The following is a 27,963-nucleotide window of genomic DNA, read 5'->3' on the forward strand; positions in this document are numbered from 1 at the left end:
CTCTGTCTCTCTCTCTCAAAAGTAAAGAAATAAACATTAAAAAAAATTTTTTTTAAAGATTTATGGTCCTCTAGGGATGCCTGGGTGGCTCAGTTGGTTAAGCAGCCAACTTCGACTTGGGTCATGATCTCACACTTCATGGGCTCGAGCCCCACATCAGGCTCTGTGCTGACAGCTCAGAGCCTGGAGCCTGCTTTGGATTCTGTGTCTCCCTCTCTCTCTCTCTGTCCTTCCCCAGCTTGTGCTCTCTCTCTCTCAGAACATTTAAACATTTAAAAAATATTTAAAAAAAGATTTCTGGTCATGTAGAAACAACAAACACCAGCTGATCGAAACAGGGTCTCCGCTAGGGATTAAGGGAGACTTGAACAGTTATGTAAAACAGCATCAGGACAGAATGAGGGTAAGGTACTGCAAAAGAGTCGGTTCCTCTTTAAACCTTGTGCCCTTGGCCTCAGCCTCGTCCGGGCCCTATCCGTTGCTGAGACACAGAAAGAAACTTAAAATTCTTAACTGACAAGACAGCTAGTTAATATTAGTACAAACAGAGACCGGCACAAGGGACCAAGACGTAAGGAATACAGACCAGGGTACAGAAACACCTACCTACCAAAATCAAAGGATATGGTTATGACCTAGGAAAATAGATCAGAGAACCTATTAGAGTCCAGAGATAGGACCGTTTACAAAAGACAATCTAGTAAGTGAAAAACATATTTCAAATCAATAGAGGAATCATTACCTGTTCACAAATCACAATGGCAAAGTGGTTAGCCACTTGGAAAGCTATGCAGTTATATGCAAGTGTAAATTACACATGGATTACAGAAGTATATGTGGAAAAGAAAATGATAGAAGTATTAGAAGAAAATATAGAATATGTTCCTGAAAAAGAATGTTAAAAAAAAATAATAAATTGGACTTCTTCAAATTTAGCAACTTATGTGCAAAAAAGCCACCATCAATAAAGTTAAAGCATAATTAACAGGTGAGAAGAAAATGTTTATAACCTATGTAAGAAGCTAAGGATTAACGTATAGAATATTTTAAAGCGTATTTTAAATAATACGTTTAATTAACGTATAAAATATTTCAGTAAGAAATAAACATTCTGATACAAAGGTGAACAATTTATAGGGAAAAACAGCCAGTAAACATACTAAAAAATGTTTAACCCAGTTAGTATTCAGGAAATCACAATTTAAAATCATACTGAAAAATCATTCTCACCCATCAGACGTGCAAAATATTAAATGAGAAAATATCAACTGCTGACCAGCGTATTCCCTTTTTTTTTTTTTTTTTCCAGCGTATTCCTTTTACGCAATATTGTAAAAGCACCCGTCCGTTCTTGGTGGCTACCTGGCAGATTGAATGAACTGATGGAGGCCGTTGGGGAATGGAAGCGATTTAGGGCAAATTTAAAAAAAAAAATGACTTTTCACAATCAATAGTAAATTTAAGGAAAACATACAGCCTCCAAAAAGCCGGGGGGAAATTTCTGTCGAAAGCCAGATTAATTCAGAAAATCACAGATATTTACTAAAACCGGACAGTAGTTACACACCTTAACACTGGAGTGTGAGGCCCCGCCCTAGCATGCTGGGTGCACGGTACGATCCCAGACAGCAATTCTTTACATCAGAAATAGAAGATTAGCCTGCATCCCACTTTCGCAGTGAGTCACGAATCCGGGGACCAGGGGCGCCTGGGCGGCTCAGTCGGTTGAGCGACGGACTCTTGACTTCAGCTCAGGTCATGATCTCACAGTTCGTGAGATTGAGCCTCACGTTGGGCTCTGCCCTGACAGCACGGGGCCTGTTTGGGATTCCGTCTCTCCCCCTCTCTTTCTGCCCCTTCCCTGCTCGCGCACGTGGCGTGCCTTCTCTCCATTTCTCTCAAAACAAATAATCACGGAACTCAAAAAAAAAAAAACAAAAAAAAACAAAAAAGAATACAGGTACCAGAAGTCACGTCAGGAAATTGTAACTTTCAAGAGAAAGCCTTCCAGAGAAAAACCATGAAACAAGAAAAAGAGAGAGGGAGAGAGCAGCATAAAGACTACATTAACTGTGCTACGTAGACACAGCACAGCATCTTCTGTTCTAGACACAATAAAACCTCACCAGCGAGCATGGAGGCTGAGCTTCTAGTTCCCTCGCCTTCTCAGCTCACAGCCTTGAAGAGGCACTGCCACAGGACAGAACCCTCAACAGCAGCGACAGTGAAGACAGTGGTGAAGAAAAGTTCTGGCATCTTAAGGGGAAAATTACATTATCTTCAGAATGAAAATAAAACTTTTCTTTTGAAAAGTTTAAAACGGAACTGCTGCCTTAGAGTCGAAGATGTAAGTGATGATACTATCCCGCCATGTGAACGTGTCGTCATAATGAAAAGCCGTCAAGCAGCCATACTGCCACTGAGTGCTACGTGAGCTCCGAGGCGGGACGCCGCTGCACTCTAGGGGCCTCGCTGAGAGCTCTAAGAGACTCACAGAATGCATGTTAACCTAAGGCTCAAGACGGGCAAAAAGAGAAAAGAGGGCATTCTACACACAAAAAAAGGGCAAAAGAGTAAATTCCAAAGGCACACGTCAGCAAGAATCATCTCAAAAAGACAGGTTACAAAAGGTTACAATAAAATGTCACGTAGGCATAGACTTTAACACTTCCACTGAAGCATGACATCCACGGAGAAGCACACACGGCACGCGTAGGTAGAGGACCTCGTGCACAGCAGTCAGGAAGAAAGCGACATCAGCCGTCCTAACGTCCCCCCTGAAGCCCTGCCCTATTACCATTCCCGCTTCGACCCATTCCCACAGAAGTACCGCTCGCTGATTTCTAAGATTAGAGATCAGTTTTTCCTAGCGTTTATTCATATAACCGAATCGTACCGCATGTATCCTTCTCTGTGTGACCTTCCCACGCACAAAATAATGCATGTATTTAATGGATGTACTCGTTATCCACCGATGTGTAAGTAACTGTCCTAAAACTTAGAGGTTTAAAACAAGAAATGTTGATCATCTCTCAATTTCTATGGGTCAGGAATTCAGAAGGAGCTTAGCTAGGTGGCTCCAGCCCAGATTCCCATGAGGGCACAATCAAAATGTTGGCCAGGGTGACAGTCACCTGAAGGCTCTGGGGCGGGAGGATCACTTTCCAGGACAGCGCACTCGGGTGCCTCAGCTCTTTCACTGCGTGGACCTCCCCGCAGGGCTGCAGTGTCCCACGTGACACTGGCGTCCCCCAGACAGTGAGCAGAGCGACAAAGCAGAAGGCACCGCTACGCCTGGTCACACACTGTCCCTTCCACCACACCGTACTTTATCAAACTGCCAACTGTCGCTTCCACCATACTACTTGGTTAGAACGGAGGCTGTGAGTCTGGCCTTCACTTAGAGGGAGAAGAGCAAGGCTCCACCTTTTGAAGGAAGGGGTGTCAGAACAGATGTGGACAAATTTTTAAAGGAAGGGGTGTCAGAACAGATGTGGACAAATTTTTAAACCACCATGATGGATGAATATAAATGGAGAAAATGCATAAAACCGTAAATGGAAACGAGTCACCGGTTTCAGAATAACTGTTTGCTGGCGTGAACTGTAACTGGGGCCAGAGAACAGGCAGCAGAAAAGGGGAGTGCCTTTCGCTACACCTGCACCATGTCACCCCTGTACCTGCTTTCTACTGCTGCGTAACAAGTTACCACAAACCGGGTCTAAGACGACACACCTTCAGAGCCCCATGGTTTCCCGGGTCAGGGATCTCGGCTCAGCATCTGCAGGGCTGAAACAGAGATGTCGGCTGACCAGGCCCGCATCTCGAGACACGCTAGGAAGCCATCCGCCTCTAAGCTCCCCTCGGGTGTCGGCAGAACTCATTTCCTTGTGGCTGCAGGACCGAGGTCCCCATTTTCCTGCTGACTCTTGGCGGGGTACTCTCGTGAGCTACTTGCGATGGGGCCCCGCCCACAACATGGCAGTTTGCCCCTTCAGTGACGGCAGTGTGGCATCTACTACTGCCTCTGGTCTCTTTTACAGGCCAGGTCTCTTTTATAGGGAGGGCTTGCCCAGGAAAAAGGGCCTTAACTACATCTCAGAAATGCCACACGGAATGACCTACTTCTGGGAGCAAGGCTCCATCCCGCTGGGGTCCTGCCTGCCTGCACTTGCAGGGAGGGGACTGCGGAAGCACGAACCCCCACACCCACACAGTGGGCGCCTGGGTGGCTCAGTCGGTTAAGTGTCTGACTTCAGCTCAGGTCACAATCGATCTTGCAGTTCATGGGTTCGAGCCCCTTGTCGGGCTCTGTGCTGACAGCTCAGAGCCTGGAGCCTGCTTCGGATTCTGTGTCTCCCCCTCTCTCTGCTCCTCCCCTGCTCATGCTCTGTGTCTCTGTCTCTCATAAATAAATAAACATTAAAAAATAAATAATAAAAAAAAATAAAAGAATGAAGCCTGTTTATGTCAGGCCCGGAAATTTAAGCTTCAATAGCTTTACGATTAATCTGCCCTGGACCGTGGTATGTCAGTAAAACATAGAAAAGTTTCCTTTTCCTGTCAAACTGAAAATATTAATACAAATCAGAATTGGAGGCATAGAGAAAGTACAAACTGGAGAATGTCAGTAAGAAATTCAGTTTCAATGAATTACTTATTTGGGGACTTAACCTCTGTGTCAGACGAAGACACAAAATTATTAAATATAATGATACTATAAAATTTTACTGAAAGTTGAAGACAAAACCACACAACTTCATTCTCTTCACACTTCTCTAACCATAACCTTCAGGGATTGCTCCTAATTAAGAACATAGTCAGTGAACCATCTGTCAATTTTTTGATCTATTGATATTTTAGGTTTTCAAGGATTTAAAAAAACCCAACAATTCTAAGCAACCCGAATTCAGTAAGACTGTTTCTTCTAAAATCAGTGTCCTACTTAAGCACATAAAACCACAAAATAATCTGAAAGAACGTAGTGTCTTCTAAACAAGCCGGGTCTGCGATGCTACGTACCTGTCCTATCATACGACGCAAGCCTTTTCTTCTTAACTTTTGGACAAGCGTTAGTTGGGCCCTTTTTTTCCTTTGATACCTCTTTCTTCTTATGAGGAACTGGCTTTGAAAGCTCCTGCAGAGTTCTACTTTCTTGAAGGTACTCTGAAAACAAAAGCATCATTAACTGAGTAACCAGCACGCGCCATGCACGATGGCAGGGCCCGCTACGTGCCAGGCCACGCAGGAGATCACAGTGCAATTTCAGTCTCTAAGAGCACAGGCTCCGGGTCAGATGGCCCGAGCTCCACACGCCGTTCCGAGCTTCCCTGCCCAGTCCTGCGATTTACTCTGTGAGGAACCGTCCCCCTCCCTTTCCTCACCTGGGAAACAAGGACTGTTCCAGGGAGAACCTCGGAAGGCGTTAGAGGGTAAAGCCGTTCCTACGTTTAAAGCGCATGGTAAGTGCTTACAAAGACCAGTATTAACTTTATTGTTACAATAAACCTTTAAAATGCGAATGCTCCTGTGAAATCTACAACAAAAGCTTTTTTTATTAACTGCGGTTTCGTAACAAGGCCAGAAACAGATACAAATGCAGAAAAGTCACATTTGGCCAATTTCCCAGATTCCTTCTATGACTCACCTGACCGGTGGGATCTCAGCATGAAGAAGGCAGAAATTACTGAAAATGCACTTTTCAAAAGCAAACAAATTATACATTTTCTCCTTGATATGATGAAAATGTATGTAGTGTGGTGAGCCTCCAGTTAAGTAGGGAATAAGGTACGATAATTACACACAACACAAAATGAGTACAAGCGACACAGCCGGTAAGTTCCGTTTCCACCCAAGTCCCAAGTCAGAGGAGACAGACAGACAGACAGACAGACAGACAGACAGAGAGAGAGAGAACATCCCATCTGTAGAGTCAGAGACCACACACCCACCCGGCCGGAGGAATCCCATGTCGAGGAGGGTAAGGACTTTCACTGCGGCGGGGACAGGGCTGGGGAGGAGAGAGGTAAGAAAACACAAGTACCGTCCAGGGGGCCACGAGAACGTCCGTGGGAAAGAGCCGTGAAACCTTCCCTTCTCCCCAACATCGAGCCCAGGAGTTTCTCACACTCCTGTGCCTTAACTGAAACCCAGTGATCTCCCAGACGTCACGCACACGCAGCCCTCTCAAGCACTGGTCGGTGACAGTCCTGCACCCCGCGTGCCTCAAGCCTGGAAAGTGGGCTCGTTTTCGTCCCCGCTCCCACTTCCACTCCCGAGCCATTACGTCTCACCCTCTTAAACAAAACCCTACGCCCGAAACTCATGCCTTCTCACTATGTCCTACTCTGGCACAGCTCACGGACATCCACCAATGAATCTGGGGCCCAGGCTCCAGCGAGGGCCTGTTTCCCCAAATCAGACCTGCCATCTTTCTGGCGTCTGATACAACACCCTGGCCCGCTCCCTGAACATCCTCACCTCTAGCCCGATCATAGCCCAGCACCTGCCGTCACCTGCCTGTCTCCTTCCTGCACACTTAACGCTCCCAACATCACGTTTTTAAACTTCACCAGCACCTCCAGTTCATGGCCCCATCACTGACGATCCATCATCCCTCTGTTTATTTTCCTCTTTCTCTCTATCCAGCTGAAATTATGTCGCCAACACGCTGCACCCTCACCGTCTTTTGATCTCATCTCCGTGGCAGAGCAGCAGCCCTGGACGAACCCAACTCTGCGTGCTCGACTTGCCGTCCCGCAGCCCAGTGCCATCACACAAAGGCCCACAACGAGGGGATCAGTAACTCCCTTTATTAATCACAAGGTCACCTTTATTAATCACAACCTGAAATCCCGGTCTGCCTGGCTGACTTGCCCTTCTGGCTCATCAGTGGCTAGAATTCCTCCATGCACCTCAAACCTCTGAACCTCCACCTTCCGCTCTCTACTCACCTGCTCTTCATGCCTACTTCCCAGGGAACACAAAGGCATCCGGCGGGAATTCTCTCAACGTGCCACGACTACACAAGCCAACGAACCCACTCCTGCACCCGTCTTTCCCTCCTGTCCCTTCTGACTTAAATAAGGGGGGTGTGTTTCTCTTCCCATCCAAACCAATCCTTCCCGCCTTTTGCCCACACCACCCCCGCATGCCTACACTATTAACGATTCTTCTTTTCCTCTGTGTCCAGCTCCCAGCAAGAATCACCTCGCCCTAGACCACACTCCCCTCCAGTTGACCATCTCTATCTTGCCTTCCGTCACAAACTTCTAGAAAGAGCACGTCATCAGTATGCTGTTTCTTCATCTTCTGCCACTTCTTTTTCTCTTCTGGGCAGGTTCTGGACCTCCACTCACACAGCACTCCTGCGACTGACCCTTCAGGGTTACTACTTCAATGCACACTTTCAGCCCTCATTTTACTCACCAGTATCGTTACTTTCAACCTCTCCTTCCTTTTTAAGCTATAATTGACAAATAACATCAGGTTGGCTTCGGGTGCCCAACACGATGATTTGATACTTGTACATATTGCAAGATGATCACCACAAAGAGTCTAGCTAACATTCATCACCACGCAGTTACAATTTCTTTTCTTGGGATGAGAACCTCGAAGATTTACTCTCTTAGCAACTTCCAAACTTGCAAGACAGTATCATTAACAGTCACCATGCTGAACATCACATCCCCACAACTTGTTTATAACTGGAGTCTGTACGTCTGACCACCTTCACCCATTTCACTTGAGTCTCCGTGTGTGTGTGTGTGCGTGTGCATGCACGATTCTTCCTAAAGGTCTTTCAACTGTTTATCCTTTCAAAGAAACATCTCTTGGTGTCATTAATCTTTCCTATTGTCTTTTTAGTCTCCATTTCATTTATTTCTGCTCTGATCTTCATTATTTCCTTCCTTCTACTGACTTTTTTTCTTTTCTACTTCAAGTGTAAAGTTAGATTGAGATTTTTCTCACTTAATTGAAGTAGGCCTGTACTGCTATGAACTTCCCGCTTCTAACTACTTTGCTGTATCCTGTAACTTTGGTATGCTGTATTTAGATTTTCATTTGTCTCAAGGTATTTCTTTCCTTCATTTTTTCTTTGGTCCTTAGTTGTTCAGTAGCACACTGCTTAATCTCCACATGTTTCTGTATTTTCCAGTTTTCTTTTTGTAAATTATTTCTAGTTTTTTGTTTTTTACCATTGTGACAGGTAAGATGCTTAATATGATTTCAACCTTCTTATAGTTATTGAGACTTGCTTTGTGGCCTGCTGTATGATCTATCCTGAAGAATGTCTGTCCCATGTACACACATGTCCCATGTACACACGTGTAGTCTGTTGCTTTTAGATGAAATGTACTGCTACATCTGTTAAATCCATCTGGTCTCACACGTTAAGACCAAGGTTTCCTTATTGTTTTGGAGTGTGGGTTTTGTTTTTGTTTGTTTGTTTTGTCTGGATGATCTAACCACTGATATAAGTAGGATGTTAAAGTCCCCTGCTATTACTGTTTCGCTATCTATTTCTATTCAGGTGCCCCTATGTTGGGTCCATATTTACAAACGTTATATTCGCTTGCTGTAGTGAATCCTTTGTCATTATATATTGACGTCTCTGTCTCTTATTACAGTCCATTACTACCCCAGCTTGCTTTCTTCTGGTTTCCATTCACATGGAGTATCTTTTTCTATCCTTTCATTTCAGTCTGTGTGTGTTTGTGCAACTGAAGTGAGTCTCCTGTAGGCAGCATATAGACGGGTCTTGTTTCTTATCCATTTGGCCACTCTGTATTTGTTGTTTGGAGAATTAGTGCATTTGTAGTTGAAGTAATTAACGATAGGAATGGACTTAATGGCATTTTGTTAACTGTTTTCTGGTTGTTTTGCAATTCCTTTGTTCCTTCTTCTCTTCCCCTCTTCCTTTGTGATCTCATGGTTTTCTATAGTGTATTCTTACATTCCTGTCTATCTTTTGTGTATCTACCGTAGGTTTTTGCCTTGTGCTTACCATGAGGCTTACATAAAACAACTTATAACAATCTATTTAAGTTGATGGCAACTTAGGTTTGAATGCATTCTAAAATTCTACACTTTTCTCCTCCATCCCACATTTTTATGTCTTTGATGTTCACAATTTACTTTTTTATCCTGTGTATTCATTAACAACAATTCGTGGTCATAGTTCTTTTTGCTACTTTAATCTCTTAACCTTCATAAGTATTCTGCATATAAGTGATTAACCCACCCCCCCCTTTACACTAGATTATTCTGACAGACTGTGGATGCACCTCACTACGCTCTCTGATCTGTGGGACAGGTGGCCCGTAAGAGCTATTTCTCCATTTGTAACAGTTCAGCAGGACTCACATGTGCGAGCCCCATGGTCTCCAGGCCCAGGAGGTCAAAAGGGGTCTCCTGGGTGGCAGACAAAAAACTCAGGGTGCCAGACTAGTGCGCCAGCTCCCCGCCCCAGGAGAGTCCAGTGACCCAGAGTGGGATAGAGGAGAGCACCCCCCACCAGATGTGCCCACTGGGCTCTGTCCCCCGAGGGTATCTCAGTGGGCCCTCATATGTTCACCAAAGAAGCCTGCCCTGTAGGCTGAAGCTTCAGGACAAGACAACAGACCCCTTTCTCAGAAGGACTGGGGGTCTCTTCCAGTCTGCTGAGTCTGTGCTGGGCCCTGGGTGGAGCCAGATAAGAACTCCACCTTTATAACAGTTCTATGGGACCTGCAGTGTAAGCCCCTCTGGCCACCGGTCAGGCCATCTAGAGGTTCCCCCAGGGCAGCAGCCATGAAACTCAGGGCGCCAAGTGAGCGTACGTGCTCCTTTCTTGGAGATGCTGGGGCTCTGGAGCAAGGCACAGGGAGAGGGTAAGGACGGCACCTGCCAGTCTCCCTTTTTGGACAGCATTTCAATAGGGCCCTGGATGTCAGAAGCCTGACTCTCAGAGCTGAGCTTTAGGATAATCTGATAGGCCTCGTTCACTGAAAGGCTGGGAACATTTTAGTCATTCGCTCGCCTGCCTGTGCGCGAGGCCCTGGGGAGGGTGACCGCTAAGTCCTTTAAGAACTGTTTCTCAGTTCCCTGTAGCCTTGTAGGTGTCCTGGATCAAAGCCCTGGACTTCAAAGCTAGCTGTCTGCAGGGCTCATCTCTCAGGGATAGGCCTTAAAAGTTGGGGTGCCCAGTGTGGCTCAGGGAGAGGCTCAGGACTGTGAGTCCCCTCCTGGATGTGGGCTACGGGGCCGTGGGTGGGGATTACGGTGAGACTGTGCCTCAGTCTCTCCTACCCATTTTCATGGGGCTTTTCCCTTCATTCCCCAATGTGCAGTTGATGAGCTAGTTTTGGGGTGTTTTCCGGTGGAAAACGGTCACGGACGTAGCTGTATACTTGGTGTGCGTGCAGGAAGAGGGGAGTTCAGGATCCTTCTACATCAGCCGTCTTGAACCGGGACCCACTCCTTCGTTCCTGGTAGTTTTTTCCTCTGGCTTCTGTGACACCACGTACTCATCCTCTCGCGCATCATTCTATGTAGCCTGGCTCCGACCGTCCCCACGTGTCCACTACAGCCACCCTTCTTTACCCGGGTCGTCGCTGCTACAGCTCTTCGGTCCCGCTTCCGTCTCACTTCGTACTCTCTCCTTCGGGAATCTCACCGCGTCCACAGCTTAAGTTGCCACCCACATAACTACTCCAAGTACGTCGTCTCTGCCCTGGCTTCTCTGAGCCCCAGACACATATTCGGTTGCTTGCTTGACATCTCCTGGAGTGTACCAAAGGTAGTTCAAATTCCACGTGTCCCAAATTGAAATCACAATCTGCTCCCAGCCCCCACAGACCCACCCTTCTTCAGGGCTCCCTCAGAGAACAGCACCACTATTCGTTCTATCAGACAAGCCAGAAACCTAGCTCTCACCTTTGACACCACCTCTCTCTCACCAACCCACCACCCTGACTGATAATCCTACCTTCAGAACAGCCAAAGCCTCGGGGCGCCCGGGTGGCTCAGTCGCTTGAGCGTGCGACTCTTGACTTCAGCTCAGGTCATGATGCCAGGCTTGTGGGATCGAGCCCCATGTCAGGTTCTGTCCTGAGCACGGAGCCTGCTTAAGATATTCTCTCTCTCTCTCTCTCTCATTCTCTCTCGCTCTGCCCCTCCCCCTGCTTGTGTGCTCTCTCTCTCTAAAAATAAAAAAAAAATTGAAAAAAAAAAAAGAATATCCAAAGGCTCCCTGTACCAATTCTTATTCCCCTCCAGTCTATTCTTCAATCTGCAGCCAGAGTGATCTTTTCAAAGTAGAAATCTGATGTCAGCTCTTTGTTTAGACCCTTGCCATGGCTTTTGTCTTTGCAAGATAATGACCTGAATCCTTAACACAGCCAACAAGCCGTTACTTTGCCTGGCCCCTCTATTCCTATCCAGCCTTGTATTTCTGCCCCCTGTTTACTGAGGAAACTGACGGAAGGGTCACAGCTCTTCTACTTTTCACTCTGCTGGAGCGGAAGCTTTGCCAGCCCTGGGGACACTTAGCTATAAGGCCCAGGCACTCTAGGAGCGAGACAAGTACCGACATGGGGCCGGAGAGGTGCAAGTTAGATGTCTCCATGTGATTACCTCGATTTTAATTTTTAGTTTTCATAAAGCAGGAAGCATAAACAAGTAAGAGAGGCTTAAGGTTGAACCGCAACAGAGTAAACAGACGCCATGGGCAACGAGAGGCAAAGCTAAAAGCAGGCCAGCTGGCACCAGGTGGTGCGGAGTGCCCCACGGATGCTGGGGACCATGGCTCAGGGAACAGAACCCACACAGCAAGGGTGCGAGAGTGTTCTGCAAAAAGGCTTACCAGTCCGAGAGGGAAAGCAGGGAAAACCGGCAATTAAACTGAGTAGCGCTGAAGTTTGGACAACCTGGGAGCAGAGAAGTGGGAAGGGTGGAGGATACTGGTATCACAGAGGCTGCTGGAGGGAGAAGGGGGCCATGGATGGAGACCAAAGAGCAACCTTCATAAGGTGAGGACATAAAAGAGCTGTGGACAGGGTGCCCAGGGGGTCAGTCGGTGAAGCGTCCGACTCCTGACTCCGGCTCAGGTCGTGATCGTTCGTGCATTCAAGCCCCGTGTCAGGCTCTGTGCTGACAGCGTGGAGTCGGGAACCTGCTTCAGATTCTGTGTCTCCCTCTGTCTCTGCTCCTCCCCCTCTCGCCCTCGGTCTCTGTCTCTCTCTCAAAATAAAAGTTGAAAAATTAAAAAAATTTTAATTTATTTTACATATGGTTAATGGCAGAATTTGAGACCAGCAGAAAGACTGAACCAACGGAGGCGTGTGGAGGAGTAATCAGGGCCCCCACAGACAAGAGCGACAAAGGAGGTCACGGCACAACCAGAGGTACGGGGGCCTTCAGGGAATGCTGAGCCAACTTTAGAGTCCTTGCCTCACAAAAACCCCCAAAGTTACAGAAACATCAGATTTTCTCGGTGGTGGCAGCGAGATCACTATTGTTATTTTGATTACGATGACAGCATTTAGATTATGTCCCCTTTAAGAGGCAAGCTCTCTATCTGAAGATACTACCAACTGCCAAGACTAATGAAACCCATCAAGTACCAAACCTCGTATTTTGAAAGTGAACTAGTATTTCAGTGTACATTACTTGTTTTCTCAGTTTACGCTATTGAAATTTCTTCCCATCTCCGTAAAAGAAAACATAAATTGACATGCCTGGATAGTAATCTTGATAGATTTCTTCTGTCTGCCCTGACTTCAAGGCTCCAGAAAACGTTTCAAGTGTTTTATATTTTAAGGTTTCCTTTGCTGCTGCTTTAGCTGGTTGAGTCTCTGATGATGTGTCGTCTCCATACTCCTGTTCCGCGTATTTCCGAAGCCTGATGTGACAAAGAAAGTCAGATGGCGTGGTCGACGTTCTCTAGGACTTGACGCTTAAATCTTTATACTATACAATAATATAACACCTATCCTTTCAAACAATTTTTGATAGACCCTCTAAAACGTAGATCTGAACAAGGAGAGGCTATCTAGTTAAATGCAAAAGAGATCTGATATTATTGTTGAAATTTTAATGCTGGAAAGGACTTAAGAATCCTCACCTAACCTAAAAGATGAAGAACTGTTACCCGATTAGCGGCAGAGTGAGGTCAGAATACAGTTTCCTGGAATTCAGTACCCTTCTTTATAAAACAATCACCCACAACCACACTTATTGAGATTCAAACCAAAATCCTTTCACAATACATTAGCCAACTGCCTGTTTGTAAATGCTGGAAAACCTTTTCATAAGAACCGAATCCACAATCACTGCCTACAACTGACTTACACCACAGACCGTGTTTTTACGAGGCGGGGGAAATTCAGGGTTCTGTAGATCCTCACATACTGCTCGGTGGGAAACAGTAACTACCAGTAGGGTAAATGAAAACACTTAATCACCTGAACAAGAAGGGAAGTTCCTCGCAAAGACGGAGCACAACCTCTCTATACTTGCTCATGGATACTTTCCTTAGGTGTTAAATCTTCCTTGAGTGTTTTGAGTCCCCTTAGTTTAAAAACTCCTTGAACAGTTTCCTCTTCATTGAAATGTCAGTCCATACCCTCTGTTCGTTTTTTATACTGAATCGCATACCACTTTCTTAACAACGCTTAGTTCTTCATGCACTTTGGATAGTAACCTTCTGCCATTTTATATGTGCTGAAGATGTCTTCTGGTTTGGTCCTCTCACTTCCTTGATGAAATCTTCACAAATGTAAGTTCTTCACTTTAATATAAGCTAATTTATCTATCTTTGTCTTTATGATTTGTGTTTATTCTTAAGAAATCTGCCCTTACTCCAATCTTGACAAAATTCTTGTACTATTTCCTAACAGTTTTAAAGTTTTGCCTTTTACAAGTCTTATACATCATATGTTGGTTCTTAAATCCCCGAGTTTTGGGTACGATGTGTGGGGCAGGCCCTCCCTCCCCCCCACACTCCCATAAGGATCTGTGATACCACAGCACCATTATCGAACACCCCCGTCCTTCCCTTCCCTGACCTGTAACAACAAGTCCGTGTTACTCAAAATGTATATACCGTTATCCAACTGTTTCTTTATTTGTATTGGTTTCTCCTTGTTTCTGTATCCCAGTGCTTTAATTGCTAGAGTTGTGACAGCTGTAGGGTAAGACTCCCAACTTTCTTTTTCTTGAAGAGTGCTGACACACTCGTGGCCCTTTGCTTTTCTATACAAATTGTGTTGCATTCTCAATTATATTTTGTAATTTTCTCCATTAAGGTCAAACATATAATTTCAAAAATGATTTTTTCCAGGTACTGGATTTTTCATTACAATTACAAATGGTAGTTATGATTTATTTACATTTTCAATCTATCACTGGAATGAAATTTACTTACATAAATTGATTTTAATCTAGCAGTCTTGCTAAATTAAATTCACTTATTAATTATGAAACTTTGTAAATTCTTTTCTACTTTTTTCTAGACATCATTTATAAATGATTAGGTTTCTCCTTTTTTAAACCTTTCAGCTTTCATCTCCTTTGTCCTTTTTTTCTTGTCTTACTGCCCTAGGACCTTTTATAGGATGTCACATAGAAGTGGCAATAGCAAATATCCTTGTCAATTTTCTCAACTTACAAGGAACACTTTTAGCTCTTGACCATTAAAAATATTTGCTTCAGATTTTTGGTAAATGCCCCTAATCGTGTAGTTTGCTAACAGTTTTTATCATTAACAGACAATGCACGCATTTTATCAAATGCTTTTCTTCCTTTGATCTATTAATGGTAATTGGTATCAATGCATTTTCTAATGTTCAACTAACCTTGCACTTCTGAGATGAGATACTCAATTTGATCTTGGTGTATCATCCACTTTTACAAGCTGCTATAACCTATAACGCATTTAGGGTTTTTTACTTCTCAGGTTGTGAATGAAACTGACTAGGAAGATTATGCCCTAACTCAATTTAGGGACTATCTTCTCTTTTTCTGTTCTGTGGAAGAAGTTGTGAAAGACTAGACTTATTTTTTCTTGAATTTACATTAGAACCCGTAAACCTGTTAGAAACTCAGAAACTCTGGGAATCTGCCTGAGCCTGATATGTGTGGTCGGGGCGGGGGGGTTCAGTCATGATTCATAACTACCAATGCGACAATTTTAGTGGATAAAAAGTTTATCTTCCCTATTACCTATTGAGCCTATTTTGTTCATACCTTTCCTAAAAATTTGATATCGTGTTTCAGACTAACTGCTATTGAACAGTTAATTTACTCATCTTCTCTGCAGATCTTCCAGTACCCACCTAGGCCACTCCCCCCCCCCCCCCCCAGATGTGCCTGTTGGCCATCTGGATGTCTTCTTTAGAGAAGTGTCTATTCATGTTTTCTGCCCATTTCTTCACTGGGTTATTTGTTTTTCGGGTGTGGAGTTTGGTGAGCTCTTTATAGATTTTGGATACTAACCCTTTGTCCGATAGGTCATTTGCAACTATCTTTTCCCATTCCATTGGTTGCCTTTTAGTTTTGTTGATTGTGTCCTTTGCTGTTCAGAAGCTTTTTATCTTCATGAGGTCCCAATAGTTCGTTTTTGCTTTTAATTCCCTTGCCTTTGGGGATGTGTCAAGTAAGAAACTGCTGCGGCTGAGGTCAGAGAGGTCTTTTCCTGCTTTCTCCTCTAGGGTTTGGATGGTTTCCTGTCTCACATTCAGGTCCTTTATCTATTTTGAGTTTATTTTTGTGAATGGTGTAAGAAAGTGGTCTAGACTGTCTTTTTTCCATTGGATATTCTTTCCCGCTTTGTCAAAGATGAGTTGGCCATACATTTGTGGGTCTAGTTCTGGGGTTTCTATTCTATTCCATTGGTCTGTGTGTCTGTTTTCATGCCAATACCATGCTGTCTTGATGATGACAGCTTTGTAGTAGAGGCTAAAGTCTGGGATTGTGATGCCTCCTGCTTTGGTCTTCTTCCAAATTACTTTGGCTATTCGGGGCCTTCTGTGGTTCCATATGAATTTTAGGATTGCTTGTTCTAGCTTCGAGAAGAATGCTGGTGCAATTTTGATTGGGATTGCATTGAATGTGTAGATAGCTTTGGGTAGTATTGACATTTTGACAATATTTATTCTTCCAACCCATGAGCACGGAATGTTTTTCCATTTCTTTGTATCTTCTTCAATTTCCTTCATAAGCTTTCTACAGTTTTCAGCATACTGATCTTTTACATCTTTGGTTAGATTTATTCCTAGGTATTTTATGCCTCTTGGTGCAATTGTGAATGGGATCATTTTCTTTATTTGTCTTTCTGTTGCTTCATTGTTAGTGTATAAGAATGCAACTGATTTCTGTACATTGATTTTGTATCCTGCGACTTTGCTGAATTCATGTTATCAGTTCTAGCAGACTTTTGGTGGAGTCTATCGGATTTTCCATGTATAATATCATGTCATCTGCAAAAAGTGAAAGCTGGACTTCATCTTTGCCAATTTTGATGCCTTTGATGTCCTTTTGTTGTCTGATTGCTGATGCTAGCACTTCCAACACTATGTTAAACGGCAGCGGTGAGAGTGGACATCCCTGTCGTGTTCCTGATCTCAGGGAAAAAGCTCTCAGTTCTTCCCCATTGAGGATGATGTTAGCTGTGGGCTTTTCATAAATGGCTTTTATGATGTTTAAGCATGTTCCTTCTATCCTGACTTTCTCGAGGGTTTTTATTAAGAAAGGATGCTGAATTTTGTCAAATGCTTTTCTGCATCGATTGACAGGATCATACAGTTCTTACCTCTTCTTTTATTAATGTGATGTATCACGTTGATTGATTTGCAAATGTTGAACCAGCCCTGCATCCCAGGAATGAATCCCACTTGATCGTGGTGAATAATTCTTTTTATATGCTGTTGAATTTGATTTGCTAGTATCTCATTGAGAATTTTTGCATCCATGTTCATCAGGGATATTGGTCTGTAGTTCTCTTTTTTTACTGGGTCTCTGTCTGGTTTAGGAATCAAAGTAATACTGGCTTCATAGAATGAGTCTGGAAGCTTTCCTTCCCTATTTTTTGGAATAGCTTGAGAAGGACAGGTATTATCTCTGCTTTAAATGTCTGGTAGAATTCCCCAGGGAAGCCATCTGGTCCTGGGCTCTTATTTATTGGGACATTTTTGATAACTGATTCAATTTTTTCACTGGTTATGGGTCTGTTCAGGCTTTCTATTTCCTCCTGTTTGAGTTTTGGAAGTGTGTGGGTGTTTAGGAATTTGTCCATTTCTTTCAGGTTGTCCAGTTGGCATATAATTTTTCATAGTATTCCCTGATAATTGCTTGTATTTCTGAGGGACTGGTTGTAATAATTCCATTTTCATTCATGATTTTATCTATTTGGGTCATGTCCCTTTTCTTTTTGAGAAGCCTGGCTAGAGGTTTATCAATTTTGTTTATTTTTTCAAAAAACCAACTCTTGGTTTCATTGATCTGCTCTACAGTTTTTTTAGATTCTGTATTGTTTATTTCTGCTCTGATCTTTATTATTTACCTTCTTCTGCTAGGTTTGGGGTGTCTTTGCTGCTCTGCTTCTATTTCCTTTAGGTGTGCTGTTAGATTTTGTATTTGGGATTTTTCTTGTTTCTTGAGATAGGCCTGGATTGCAATGTATTTTCCTCCCAGGACTGCCTTCCCTGCATGCCAAAGTGTTTGGATTGTTGTATTTTCATTTTCGTTTGTTTCCATATATTTTTTAATTTCTTCTCTAATTGCCTGGTTGACCCATTCATTCTTTAGTAGGGTGTTCTTTAACCTCCATGCTTTTGGAGGTTTTCCAGACTTTTTCCTGTGGTTGATTTCAAGCTTCATAGCATCGTGGTCTGAAGGTATGCATGGTATGATCTCAATTCTTGTATACTTACGAAGGGCTGTTTTGTGATCCAGTATGTGATCTATCTTGGAGAATGTTCCATGTGCACTCAAGAAGAAAGTATATTCTGTTGCTTTGGGATGCAGAGTTCGAAATATATCTGTCAAGTCCATCGGATCCAATGTATCATTCAGGGCCCTTGTTTCTTTATTGACCATGTGTCTAGATGATCTATCCATTGTTGTAAGTGGAGTATTAAAGTCCCCTGAAATTACCACATTATTGTCAATAAGGTTGCTTATGTTTGTGAGTAATTGTTTATATATTTGGGGCTCCCATATTCGGCACATAGACATTTATAATTGTTAGTTCTTCTTGATGGATAGACCCTGTAATTATTGTATAATGCCCTTCTTTATCTCTTGTTACAGTCTTTAAAGTCTAGTTTGTCTGATGTAAGTATGGCTACTCCAGCTTTCTTTTGACTTCCAGTAGCATGATAAATAGTTCTCCATCCCCTCACTTTCAATCTAAAGGTATCCTCATGTCTAAAATGAGTCTCTTGTAGACAGCAAATAGATGGGTCTTGTTTCTTTATCCATTCTGATACCCTATGTCTTTGGGTTGGCACATTTAGTCCATTTATATTCAGTGTTACTATAGAAAGATATGGGTTTAGAGTCATTGTGATGTCTGTATGTTTTATGCTTGTAGTGATGTCTCTGGTACTTTGTCTCACAGGGTCCCCCTTAGGATCTCTTGTAGGGCTGGTTTAGTGGTGATAAATTCCTTCAGTTTTTGTTTGTTTGGGAAGACCTTTATCTCTCCTTCTATTCTAAATGACAGATTTGCTGGATAAAGGATTCTTGGCTGCATTTTTTTTTTTTGTTCATCACATTGAAGATTTTCTGCCATTCCTTTCTGGCCTGCCAAGTTTCAGTAGAGAGATCCGTCACGAGTCTTATCAGTCTCCCTTTATATGTTAGAGCACGTCTATCCCTAGCTGCTTTCAGAATTTTCTTTTATCCTTGTATTTTGCCAGTTTCACTATGATATGTCGTGCAGAAGATCGATTCAAGTTACGTCTGAAGGGAGTTCTGTGTGCCTCTTGGATTTCAATGCCTTTTTCCTTCCCCAGATCAGGGAAGTTCTCAGCAATGATTTCTTCAAGTACACCTTCAGCACCTTTCCCTCTCTCTTCCTCGTCTGGAATACCAATTATGTGTAGATTATTTCTCTTTAGTGCATCACTTAGTTCTCTAATTTTCCCCTCATACTCCTGGATTTTTTAATCTTTTTCTCAGCTTCCTCTTTTTCCATAATTTTATCTTCTAGTTCACCCATTCTCTCCTCTGCCTCTTCAATCCGAGCCGTGGTTGTCTCCATTTTATTTTGCAGCTCATTTACAGCATTTTTAGCTCCTCCTGGCTGTTCCTTAGTCCCTTGATCTCTGTAGCAATAGAGTCTCTGCTGTCCTCTATACTGTTTTCAAGCCCAGCGATTCATTTTATGACTATTATTTTAAATTCCCTTTCTGTTATATTGTTTAAATCGTATTTGATCAGTTCGTTAGCTGTTGCTACTTCCTGGAGTTTCTTTTGAGGGGAATTCTTCCGTTTTGTATTTTGGATAGTCCCTGGAGTGGTGCGGACTGCAGGGCACTTCCTCTGTGCTCTCTTGAATAACTTGCGTTGGTGGGCGGGGCTTCAGTCAGACCCGATGTCTGCCCCCAGCCCACCGCTGGGGCCACAGTCAGACCGGTGTGTACCTTCTCTTCCCCTCTCCTAGGGGTGGGATTCACTGTGGGGTGGCGTGGCCCGTCTGGGCTACTTGCACACTGCCAGGCTTGTGGTGCTGGGGATCTGGCGTATTAGCTGGGGTGGATCGGCAAGGTGCACGAGGAGGGGCAGGCTCAGCTCGCTTTTCCTTCGGTGATCTGCTTTGGGAGGGGCCCTGCGGCACTGGGAGGGAGTCAGACCCTCCGGAGGGATGGATCCGCAGAAGCACAGTGTTGGGTGTTTGTGCGGTGCAAGCAAGTTCCCTGTTGGGAACCGGTTCCCTTTGGGATTTTGGCTGGGGGATGGGCGAGGGAGATGGCGCTGGCGAGCGCCTTTGTTCCCCGCCAAACTGAGCTCTGTCGTCCTGGGGCTCAACAACTCTCCCTCCCATTGTCCTCCAGCCCTCCCGCTCTCTCCGAGCAGAGCTGTTAACTTATAACCTTCCAGATCTTAAGTCCCGCTTGCTGTCGGAACACACTCCGTCCGGCCCCTCCGCTTTTGCCGCCAGACTCGGGGGCTCTGCTTGGCCAGCGGGCCGCCCCTCCGCCCCGGCTCCCTCCCGCCAGTCCGTGGAGCGCGCACCGCCTCTCCGCCCTTCCCACCCTCTTCCGTGGGCCTCTCGTCTGCACTTGGCTCTGGAGACTCCGTTCTGCTAATCCTCTGGCGGTTTTCTGGGTTCGTTAGGCAGGTGTAGGTGGAATCTAAGTGATCTGCAGGACGCGGTGAGCCCAGCGTCCTCCTATGCCGCCATCTTCCTCCCCCTCCTACTCCCCAATTTTCGATCTCTACCTTTTCATTCTTCTTTCTGGAGAATTTCCTCAGCTTTACTTCTGCTATTACATATTTAATTTCCAAAAGATGCTTTGCCTCCAAACGTTCCTCATTTTTAATTCTTCCCTTGCTGTTTCCTCGCTCACCTGACAATCCATGACAGGCTTCTAGGATTTGAGTTTCTATCAAGCTATAAACTTCCCTCCCACAGTCACGGGTCACCCATTCGTGTTTAAGAATCCTCACCGAGATCAAGCTGTGGGGCTGCTCTTCATGCTCTGTCATGCTGTCAAATGGCAGATTTCACTGTGGAATAATCGCAGGTTTTCCCCGCTGGCATTAGGTGTAGATCTTTCCTGTTGGCTGGTCAGTTTCCCAGAGGACACTTTTCTTACCTTTGGCTGTGAGTGTTCTCAGAGGCAAGCGGAGGAAGAATACCAAAGTCACCTCTGACCCGGGGACAGTAATCTACCCTCAGCTGGGTCTGCTGTCCCCACATCCCGGAACTCTCCTATGGGAATGAAGGAAGAAACACTCTCCTGGCCGAGTGGGGTGAAGGAAGGGCACCTGCCTTCTACCTGCTGCTTCTACAAACTCCCAAGCTCCTGCTCTCACTGCCACTGCCCCCTCAGCCCCAGCATGCTCACCGAGGGGAGGGAAGAGGAGGGGCGGGGAGAGACGCAGGGGTGAAGCAGCTGCTTCCGGGCTTCGCCTGCCGCCGCCTGGGGTGTGCTGTGTCCTCTCTGCGGAATCCGTAGTCACTTAACCGTGTCTCTGGTCTCCCAGAACTACGCCGGTGTCTCCCACATGCTCTTGTCTCCTCCCTCCGTCCTTTGTGGGTTCGTTCCTTTGTAGTCTCCTCCTGCCAGCTCAGTGGGATTTCAGGAAGGAGACCCTGAGCCCGTCAGCGTTTCCTTATTTTCTTCCCGAGTGGATGCTGATCCGAGAGGAATGTGAAAAAGGAAAACACAGGGTCCCTCCAACCTCCTCTCCACTCTGCGCTGCCTCTTCCGCTCTGAGCTGTCGTTTTCTATCCACCATCGACACCAACAACTAACCACCTGTTGCCTTCCCGGGGCTTTTCAGTTTTGGGTCACTTTCTCATTTCCATCAACTCCTGTCTCACTTTTTGGCATGTCCAGGATTGGGCTGGGGAAGGAGCGAGGGGCCGGCGTGAATCCACCCGTCCTGCCGGCACCATGCCTAAGGACCACTCCGTCATAAAGGCCGGCACCATCATCCGATCCTCCCAGGACTCCTCCCAGGACACTTGGCATTTTTCACTGTCAGAAGGGCTTACCGCTAGCATACAGTGTTGAGATTTTAACTTGATTATATCTTATTTTACCTTGCTTTTGTGTTGCTTTTCTCCCCGTTCATGTCTTCATCTGTCATCACGTCAATGGGTATATTTTCGATATTTTTTTTTCTAAACAGGACTCTGAAATAACAGGCTGCAAAATATACATTCATGTTATCTTTTAAACATAAAGGATGCTTTCACAGCTATGACTACAAGTTTCAAACCTGCATATGTGGTTCCCATCCTCCCACTAGGCTTAATTTAACATCTCCATGACCTTCAAGTATTTCCTCCGAATCGCAGAATTTCCTGACCCTTCACGAGGCTAGCTATCCCTCTCAGGGCAGTCTCGGTATTCTCTAACTTCCTCTATGGCAGCTTTTTCCTTCTTACAAAGACGGGTTTGTGTGCATATAATTCCAATTTACCTTCAACTCCATACTAAAGGTAATTATAAGGTTTAAGAGCCTCCCCTCAGGAAGAATCATCAGAAAGAACTTAGGGTAGTCAACCTCACCAGTGGCTGAAGCTATTAAACTCGTTCACCATATTCACTAAGTACTAAAAGGCCATATCCATACACCACCAGCATTCTTCAGACAGAACAAAAGGGAGCGGGTTTTGAAATAAGAAAAAGAAAGGCTCGTTCTCTGATTCCTGAGGGAAATCTAACAAGATCCAGAAATCTTCCAAAAAAGGATGATGTTCTGCCCAGGCGTGGAAGTATACTGTAACTAAGGTAAGGCAAGATGTTAGCCTAGAATCCATGTAGGGTGGAAAAAGCTTTAATTGTCATGTGACTCAGCATCAGACAAATCAACTATGACTGCAATAGGCCAGAGGCAAGAGTAGTTCTTACTGGAATAGAAAGGATAGAGAGTTCTACACTAGCTATGAAGCCAACAACAGCAGTATCAACACGGGACAGGTCTATCTGGTGATGAGACTCAGAGTGTAGAAATCAGACCCAAAGAGTACCAGGAACGGCCACAGAAAGATCATTTACTGCAACCAGGAACTGAAGGCTACAAATTTGGGGCCCACACTTGAGACAAGGAGACGAATCCAAGGGAGACTCCTACTAGATTCAAAAGCATCCCTGAATCAAACCCATTCTGGATTTGCAACAGAATAGAGGTCGGCAAAATTTTTCTAAAAGGCCAAAGGGCATTTTAGGCTTGTGGACCAGAAGGCAAAAATCAAAGATGTTACTTATGTATTCGTCATACAACAAAAGATAAAACAAATTTCCACAAATGTTTTATTGATGAAATTCAATGTACAAAAATAGTTGAGTATAAGTGTTTTTAATACAAGCTTTTTTTTTTTTTTGAGAGAGCAAGCGAGCATGAGCAGAGGAGAGGGGCAGAGGGAGAGAGAGAATCCCAAGCAGACTCCTTGCTCAGCGCTGAGCCCAATGCAGGACTCGAAGGGAGGGGATATTGCCGTACAAAATATGGCAATAAAGAAAACAAAGGTAAGAGCATTAAACTCATTCCACGACCCTGGAATCATGACCCAAGCCAAAATCACATGTCAGATGCTCAACCAACTGAGCCACCCAGGCACCCCAATACAAACCTTTTAATGAAGAAAATAGAATTCTTTTGAGAAGGACAACATTTTATGTGATTGGGATTCAAAGTTAGTGTTACCTATCATCAAACTGCTTGTCATTATTCCTTTATAAAAACCATTCTCAGCTTGTAGACACAGAAAAACAGGTGGCAGGCCGGATTCAACCAATAGGCCATCATTTGCCAGCCACTACTAGAGAGGAGACATCAGTCCCAACAGCTACTTTAACTGTGGAGTGGCTTATACTTTCATGCTATCACCATCACCACCAAACATTTAAAAAAAAAGAGGAAAGTTGTTCAATCTCACTCTTAAACAAAATCAAAATGAGTTGGTAAAAAAAATCAAATGAGTTATTCTTTTTTCCTAGAAGACAAGTGAAAAAATCAAGTCAACCTCACACTTCTCCACAGCAACATTCAAATGCCAGAACATTTCCTCAGGAGAAAAGAGTGGCTTAAGAATTTTATCAGAGCCAAGTTTTCATGTAAGTATGAAGCTAACATTTTCACACGTGCAGAATTCAGTAAAGATATCGTCCACGGACCTTTCTTGTAAAATGTATGCAACAATTTTTGCATAGAGATGAAGGCAAAAATATGGCAATAAAGAAAACAAAGGTAAGAGCATTAAACTCATTCAAGTATAGAATTAGGTCAAAACAACTACTGGACATGTGATTACAGAACTGAACACTTTTGTACAGGAAAAATAGTATAAGTACTGAAAAAAATCAAGAGGGGGAGAAGAGAAAGTAAATGGAATATAGGAAGCATGAGTGTTCTTCATCTTTCAAATACACAGGTCAACAGACACTACTTAAAGCTGATAAATAAGAGAAGTCTAACTATATTACTTAAAAGTATAAAGATACCCACAAGAAGAACTAAAATTATAATACATGCAATAAAAATCTGGGAGTATGAAGTACCAGTTAAGAATGTAAATGCATGAATCATGTTCTAATTTCTTCATTTCACAACATGGAGTCAACGGATGATACCTAAAGTGCATAGATAACAAAATAAAGGTTAAAATATATTCTATGTCGTAAGTCTAGAAGAACTGGAATAATGCATGAACCTTTCAAAATATCAGAAGCAAAACACAACTCTGTGTTTACACAAAACAGGGATTTAAAACACCAAAAAAAATAAACAAAGGATAACTGTGGTTGACTTCAGTAGGCTGCCCATATAATATTCAATCCCTCCTTCCCTTTCCCAAATAGTACCCACCTTTTATTTAGGTGGATCTGAACAAATTATCAAGGGATAGAGATGGAAAAAATGAGGACAGGTTAAACAGTAGAGACGGTAGAATGGTAAATCTGACATAACACTCATCAGGAGTCTGGAAGAAGAGAGATAATGGGGAATATAATGACAGAGAGTTTTGCAGACACTGATCTATAGTTTCACAGAGTTCCACAAATTCTAACGCATATGTTCATATATATGAACATATACATATATAAGTGTACACATGCATATGTACACACACCCCTTCAACACAGTGAAACTGTAGAACACCAAAGATAAAAAGGAGATCCTAACAGTAGCCAGAGACAGATTACTTAAAATAAGTATGAACTTCTTTATAGCACACATGCGTGTGCACACACGCGCACACACACCCCTAAAACAACAGTATAACATCTCCAATGTTCTATGTGCTGTCAACTTAGAATTCTATACCTAGCAAAAATGTGTTTCAAAAAATGAAGGCAAGATAAAGACATTTCAGGCAAATAAAATCAATAGACAAATAAAATGTACTCCACAAGGACTTAAAAAAGAAGGAATACTGTCCCAAGATGACAGGTCTAAGATACAAGAAATAATAACTAGCAGAAGTAATGAATATGTGTAAATCTAAATGAACACTAACTACATAAAGCAGTAATTATTTCTTGGGGGATTAAAAGTGAGGTGGAACCAGACTCTATAACAACAGCACACAGGTCAGGAGGGGGATGATCAAAATTAAATTAAGATCCTTGTATTTTCTGCAGGAAGATTAAAATTGGTTAAATTGACACTTTGGTAAGTTAAGCGTACATCTTAAAATTTCTATGGTAACCACAACATAAGGTGGCAGAAATAACCCAAAACATATGAATAATTATAGTCACTACAAGTAGACTAAATTCTCTACAAAGACAAAGATAGAAAAACTGGGGGGTGGAGAGAAATCCAGGTAGATCTTACTTAAAAGACACATATCTAAAACAAAAGGATACCAAAAGGATGCAGTAAAAGCTAGGAAAAAGATATACCAGACAACTATTAAGCAAAATGAAGATATTATAGCTATATTTATATCAGAAAAATAGGCAGTAAGGCAGAAAGAGTCACTAGATCTAGAGAAGTTCACTATATAATGATTAAGGTTCATTTCACCAGAAAAATGAAACAGTTCTGAACTTCCACCTACAACATGACTTCAAATTATGTGATACAAAATACACAATTCAAAACTGACAGAATCATAGGGAGAAACAACTAAATATAGCATGATAATGAAACATTGTGACAAATTCAGTTAATCAGGCCAACCCCCTCTGGCACCAAACAAAACAAAAACAAAACTAGCAAGGATACAGATTTTACTAATCTAATTTAAAACTATGACCTAACAAATACACTGTGTACAACTCAAGAAATGGAGAATGCATGTATTTTTTTAGTAAAATTTTTTAATGTTTATTTTTGAGAGAGAGACAGAGCATAAGCAAGGGAGGGGCAGACAGAGAGGGAGACACAGAATCCGAAGCAGGCTCCGGGGTCCTGAGCTGTCAGCACAGACCCACGAACCGCGAGATCGTGACCTGAGCCGAAGTCGGCCGCTCAACCGACGGAGCCACCCAGGCGCCCCAGAGAATGCATGTATTTTAAAGTGCACACGGCACAGTCTCAAAATTAACCACTACTTGGTCGTAATGCAGATCTCAACAAATTTCAAATAATTTATCTTCATACAATCCAAATTCCACGCCCACAGTTCAACCAGATTAGAAGTAAAGGAATAAGAAATGAAATCTCATAAATCCAGAAATTAAGAAACACCTACGTAACTCAGGGATCACGATGAAAATCCAAAACATTAACAATTAGATGCTAAGATATTAAGTGTTAAAACTTGTGAGATACATCTAAGGAAGTACTTACAGGCAACTAAAAGCTTTAAGATCTCCTATAAAGAAAGACTAAATCAAGAAGTTAGAAACAGCAAAACCTTATAAACGCAAAGAAAATAGAGAAAAAGAGAGAAGAGACCAGGCCTGTGGACACCAGCAAGATACGGAGCAAGAGCACCCACTCTCCGTCCCCCCACAAAAACAACAGGCAGCTACGTGCAAAAAGGGCCTGGGGGCTCGAGAGTCCAATTAAGAACCGGCAGCCACACAGCGGGGGAGAGAAGAGTCACTGCACAGAAGGACCCCTGCGGACACTGGCTGCGCCGAGACACCTGCTGAGGACAAAGGAGCCGGGCCGTCAGCACCAGCCACACAGGGGCTGCCATCACAGTCCCCAGTGGCACGCTCTGCGGAGAGGACCCGGGAGCCTTCGTCACCGAGGATCTCAGCGGCCCCCACAACAGCCGCAGACCCCCCACGGCGCTCACAGGGAGGATCCCACAGTGTGAGTCGCGTGGACCCCAGCGTGCTGCTCCACAGAGGACAGCAGCGGCCTGAGCCACCGAGGGAACCAACAGCCCCCACTACCACAGACCGTTCCGCGTGGAGACACTGCTGCAGCCCTCCCCCCAGAAGGGGCTGCCGCTCTGCTGCCCCGGGCCGCAACCCCACACGTACCTTGGGTCCCGGCGCCCCAAGTGCTCCAGCTGTGTGCACGACGCAGAGGCAGAGGCCGATTCGTGGCCACTCTGCAGCCATCCACGTCGCAGGCCCGGCAGCCACTGTGGGGTAAGCGGCTACTCAGACCCCAAAGCTTCTGTCACTCCCAAAGCGCCCACACGTCAGACACCAGTGCTGCCACCACTATCAGGGCACTCGGGAGGCAGACCCCGAGTTGAGAGGGATCCCCTCAACCGTAACAGCCCTCACGGGGGGACAAATTGATGCCCACGCCGACTTCTCTGAAGACGCTATGTGACATGATGCCGCAGGGTCGTTCCCAGAGCCAGAACTGCCCCCTGCCCCAAGCCAGTGCCCTTGCACCCACCGGCACGTGGTCTTTAACCAGCAAAGCCGGTCCCTAAAGCTGGGAGAGAGACCGCTCCACCAAAAGCAGACATCAACACGGGGCTTCCACAAACTCAGGAAACATGACACCACCCAAGGAACACAGTAATTTTCCCCTAACAGATCTCAAAGAAACGTAGGTGTATGAATTTCTGGACAGAGAATTCAAAACGACTGTTTTCAGGAAGCTCAGTGAGCTACGAGAGAACACAGACAACTAAACAGAATCAGGGAAACAAAATGTGAACAAACTGAGAAGGCCAACAGAGAGAGAGAAACCATAAAAAGGAACCAAACAAATTCCGGAGCTGAAGAAAACAATTAATGGAAAAAAAAAATGCAGCAGCATCAACAGCAGACTTGATCATTTGAAATTATGCGATCAGAGAAAAAGGACCAGGAATGAAAAAGACTAAGGAAAGCCTATATATATGTGGGGTACTATCAAGTAAAATAATATTAGGAT

General features: G+C 44.1%; 1 protein-coding gene across 5 annotated transcripts in view; it reads right to left on the reverse strand.

The window, feature by feature from the left end:
• The window catches only part of DNAH14 (dynein axonemal heavy chain 14), a 324,348-nt gene that overhangs the window by 285,155 nt on the left and 11,230 nt on the right, over positions 1–27,963 (reverse strand). For all 5 annotated transcript variants that reach the window (XR_008293043.1, XR_008293044.1, XM_053209129.1 and 2 more), the window contains exons 2-4: positions 21,758–21,863; positions 12,720–12,883; positions 5,023–5,166 (exon numbers count right to left, since the gene is read on the reverse strand). Coding sequence is in view for 3 of the 5 variants with exons in the window: in XM_053209129.1 (XP_053065104.1) it covers positions 5,023–5,166; positions 12,720–12,883; positions 21,758–21,804 (355 nt within the window). In the remaining 2 variants the exon portion in view is untranslated. The remainder of the gene's footprint in view (positions 1–5,022; positions 5,167–12,719; positions 12,884–21,757; positions 21,864–27,963) is intronic.

This window comes from Acinonyx jubatus, chromosome E4, assembly GCF_027475565.1.
Source record: "Acinonyx jubatus isolate Ajub_Pintada_27869175 chromosome E4, VMU_Ajub_asm_v1.0, whole genome shotgun sequence".
Classification (NCBI taxonomy): domain Eukaryota; kingdom Metazoa; phylum Chordata; class Mammalia; order Carnivora; family Felidae; genus Acinonyx; species Acinonyx jubatus.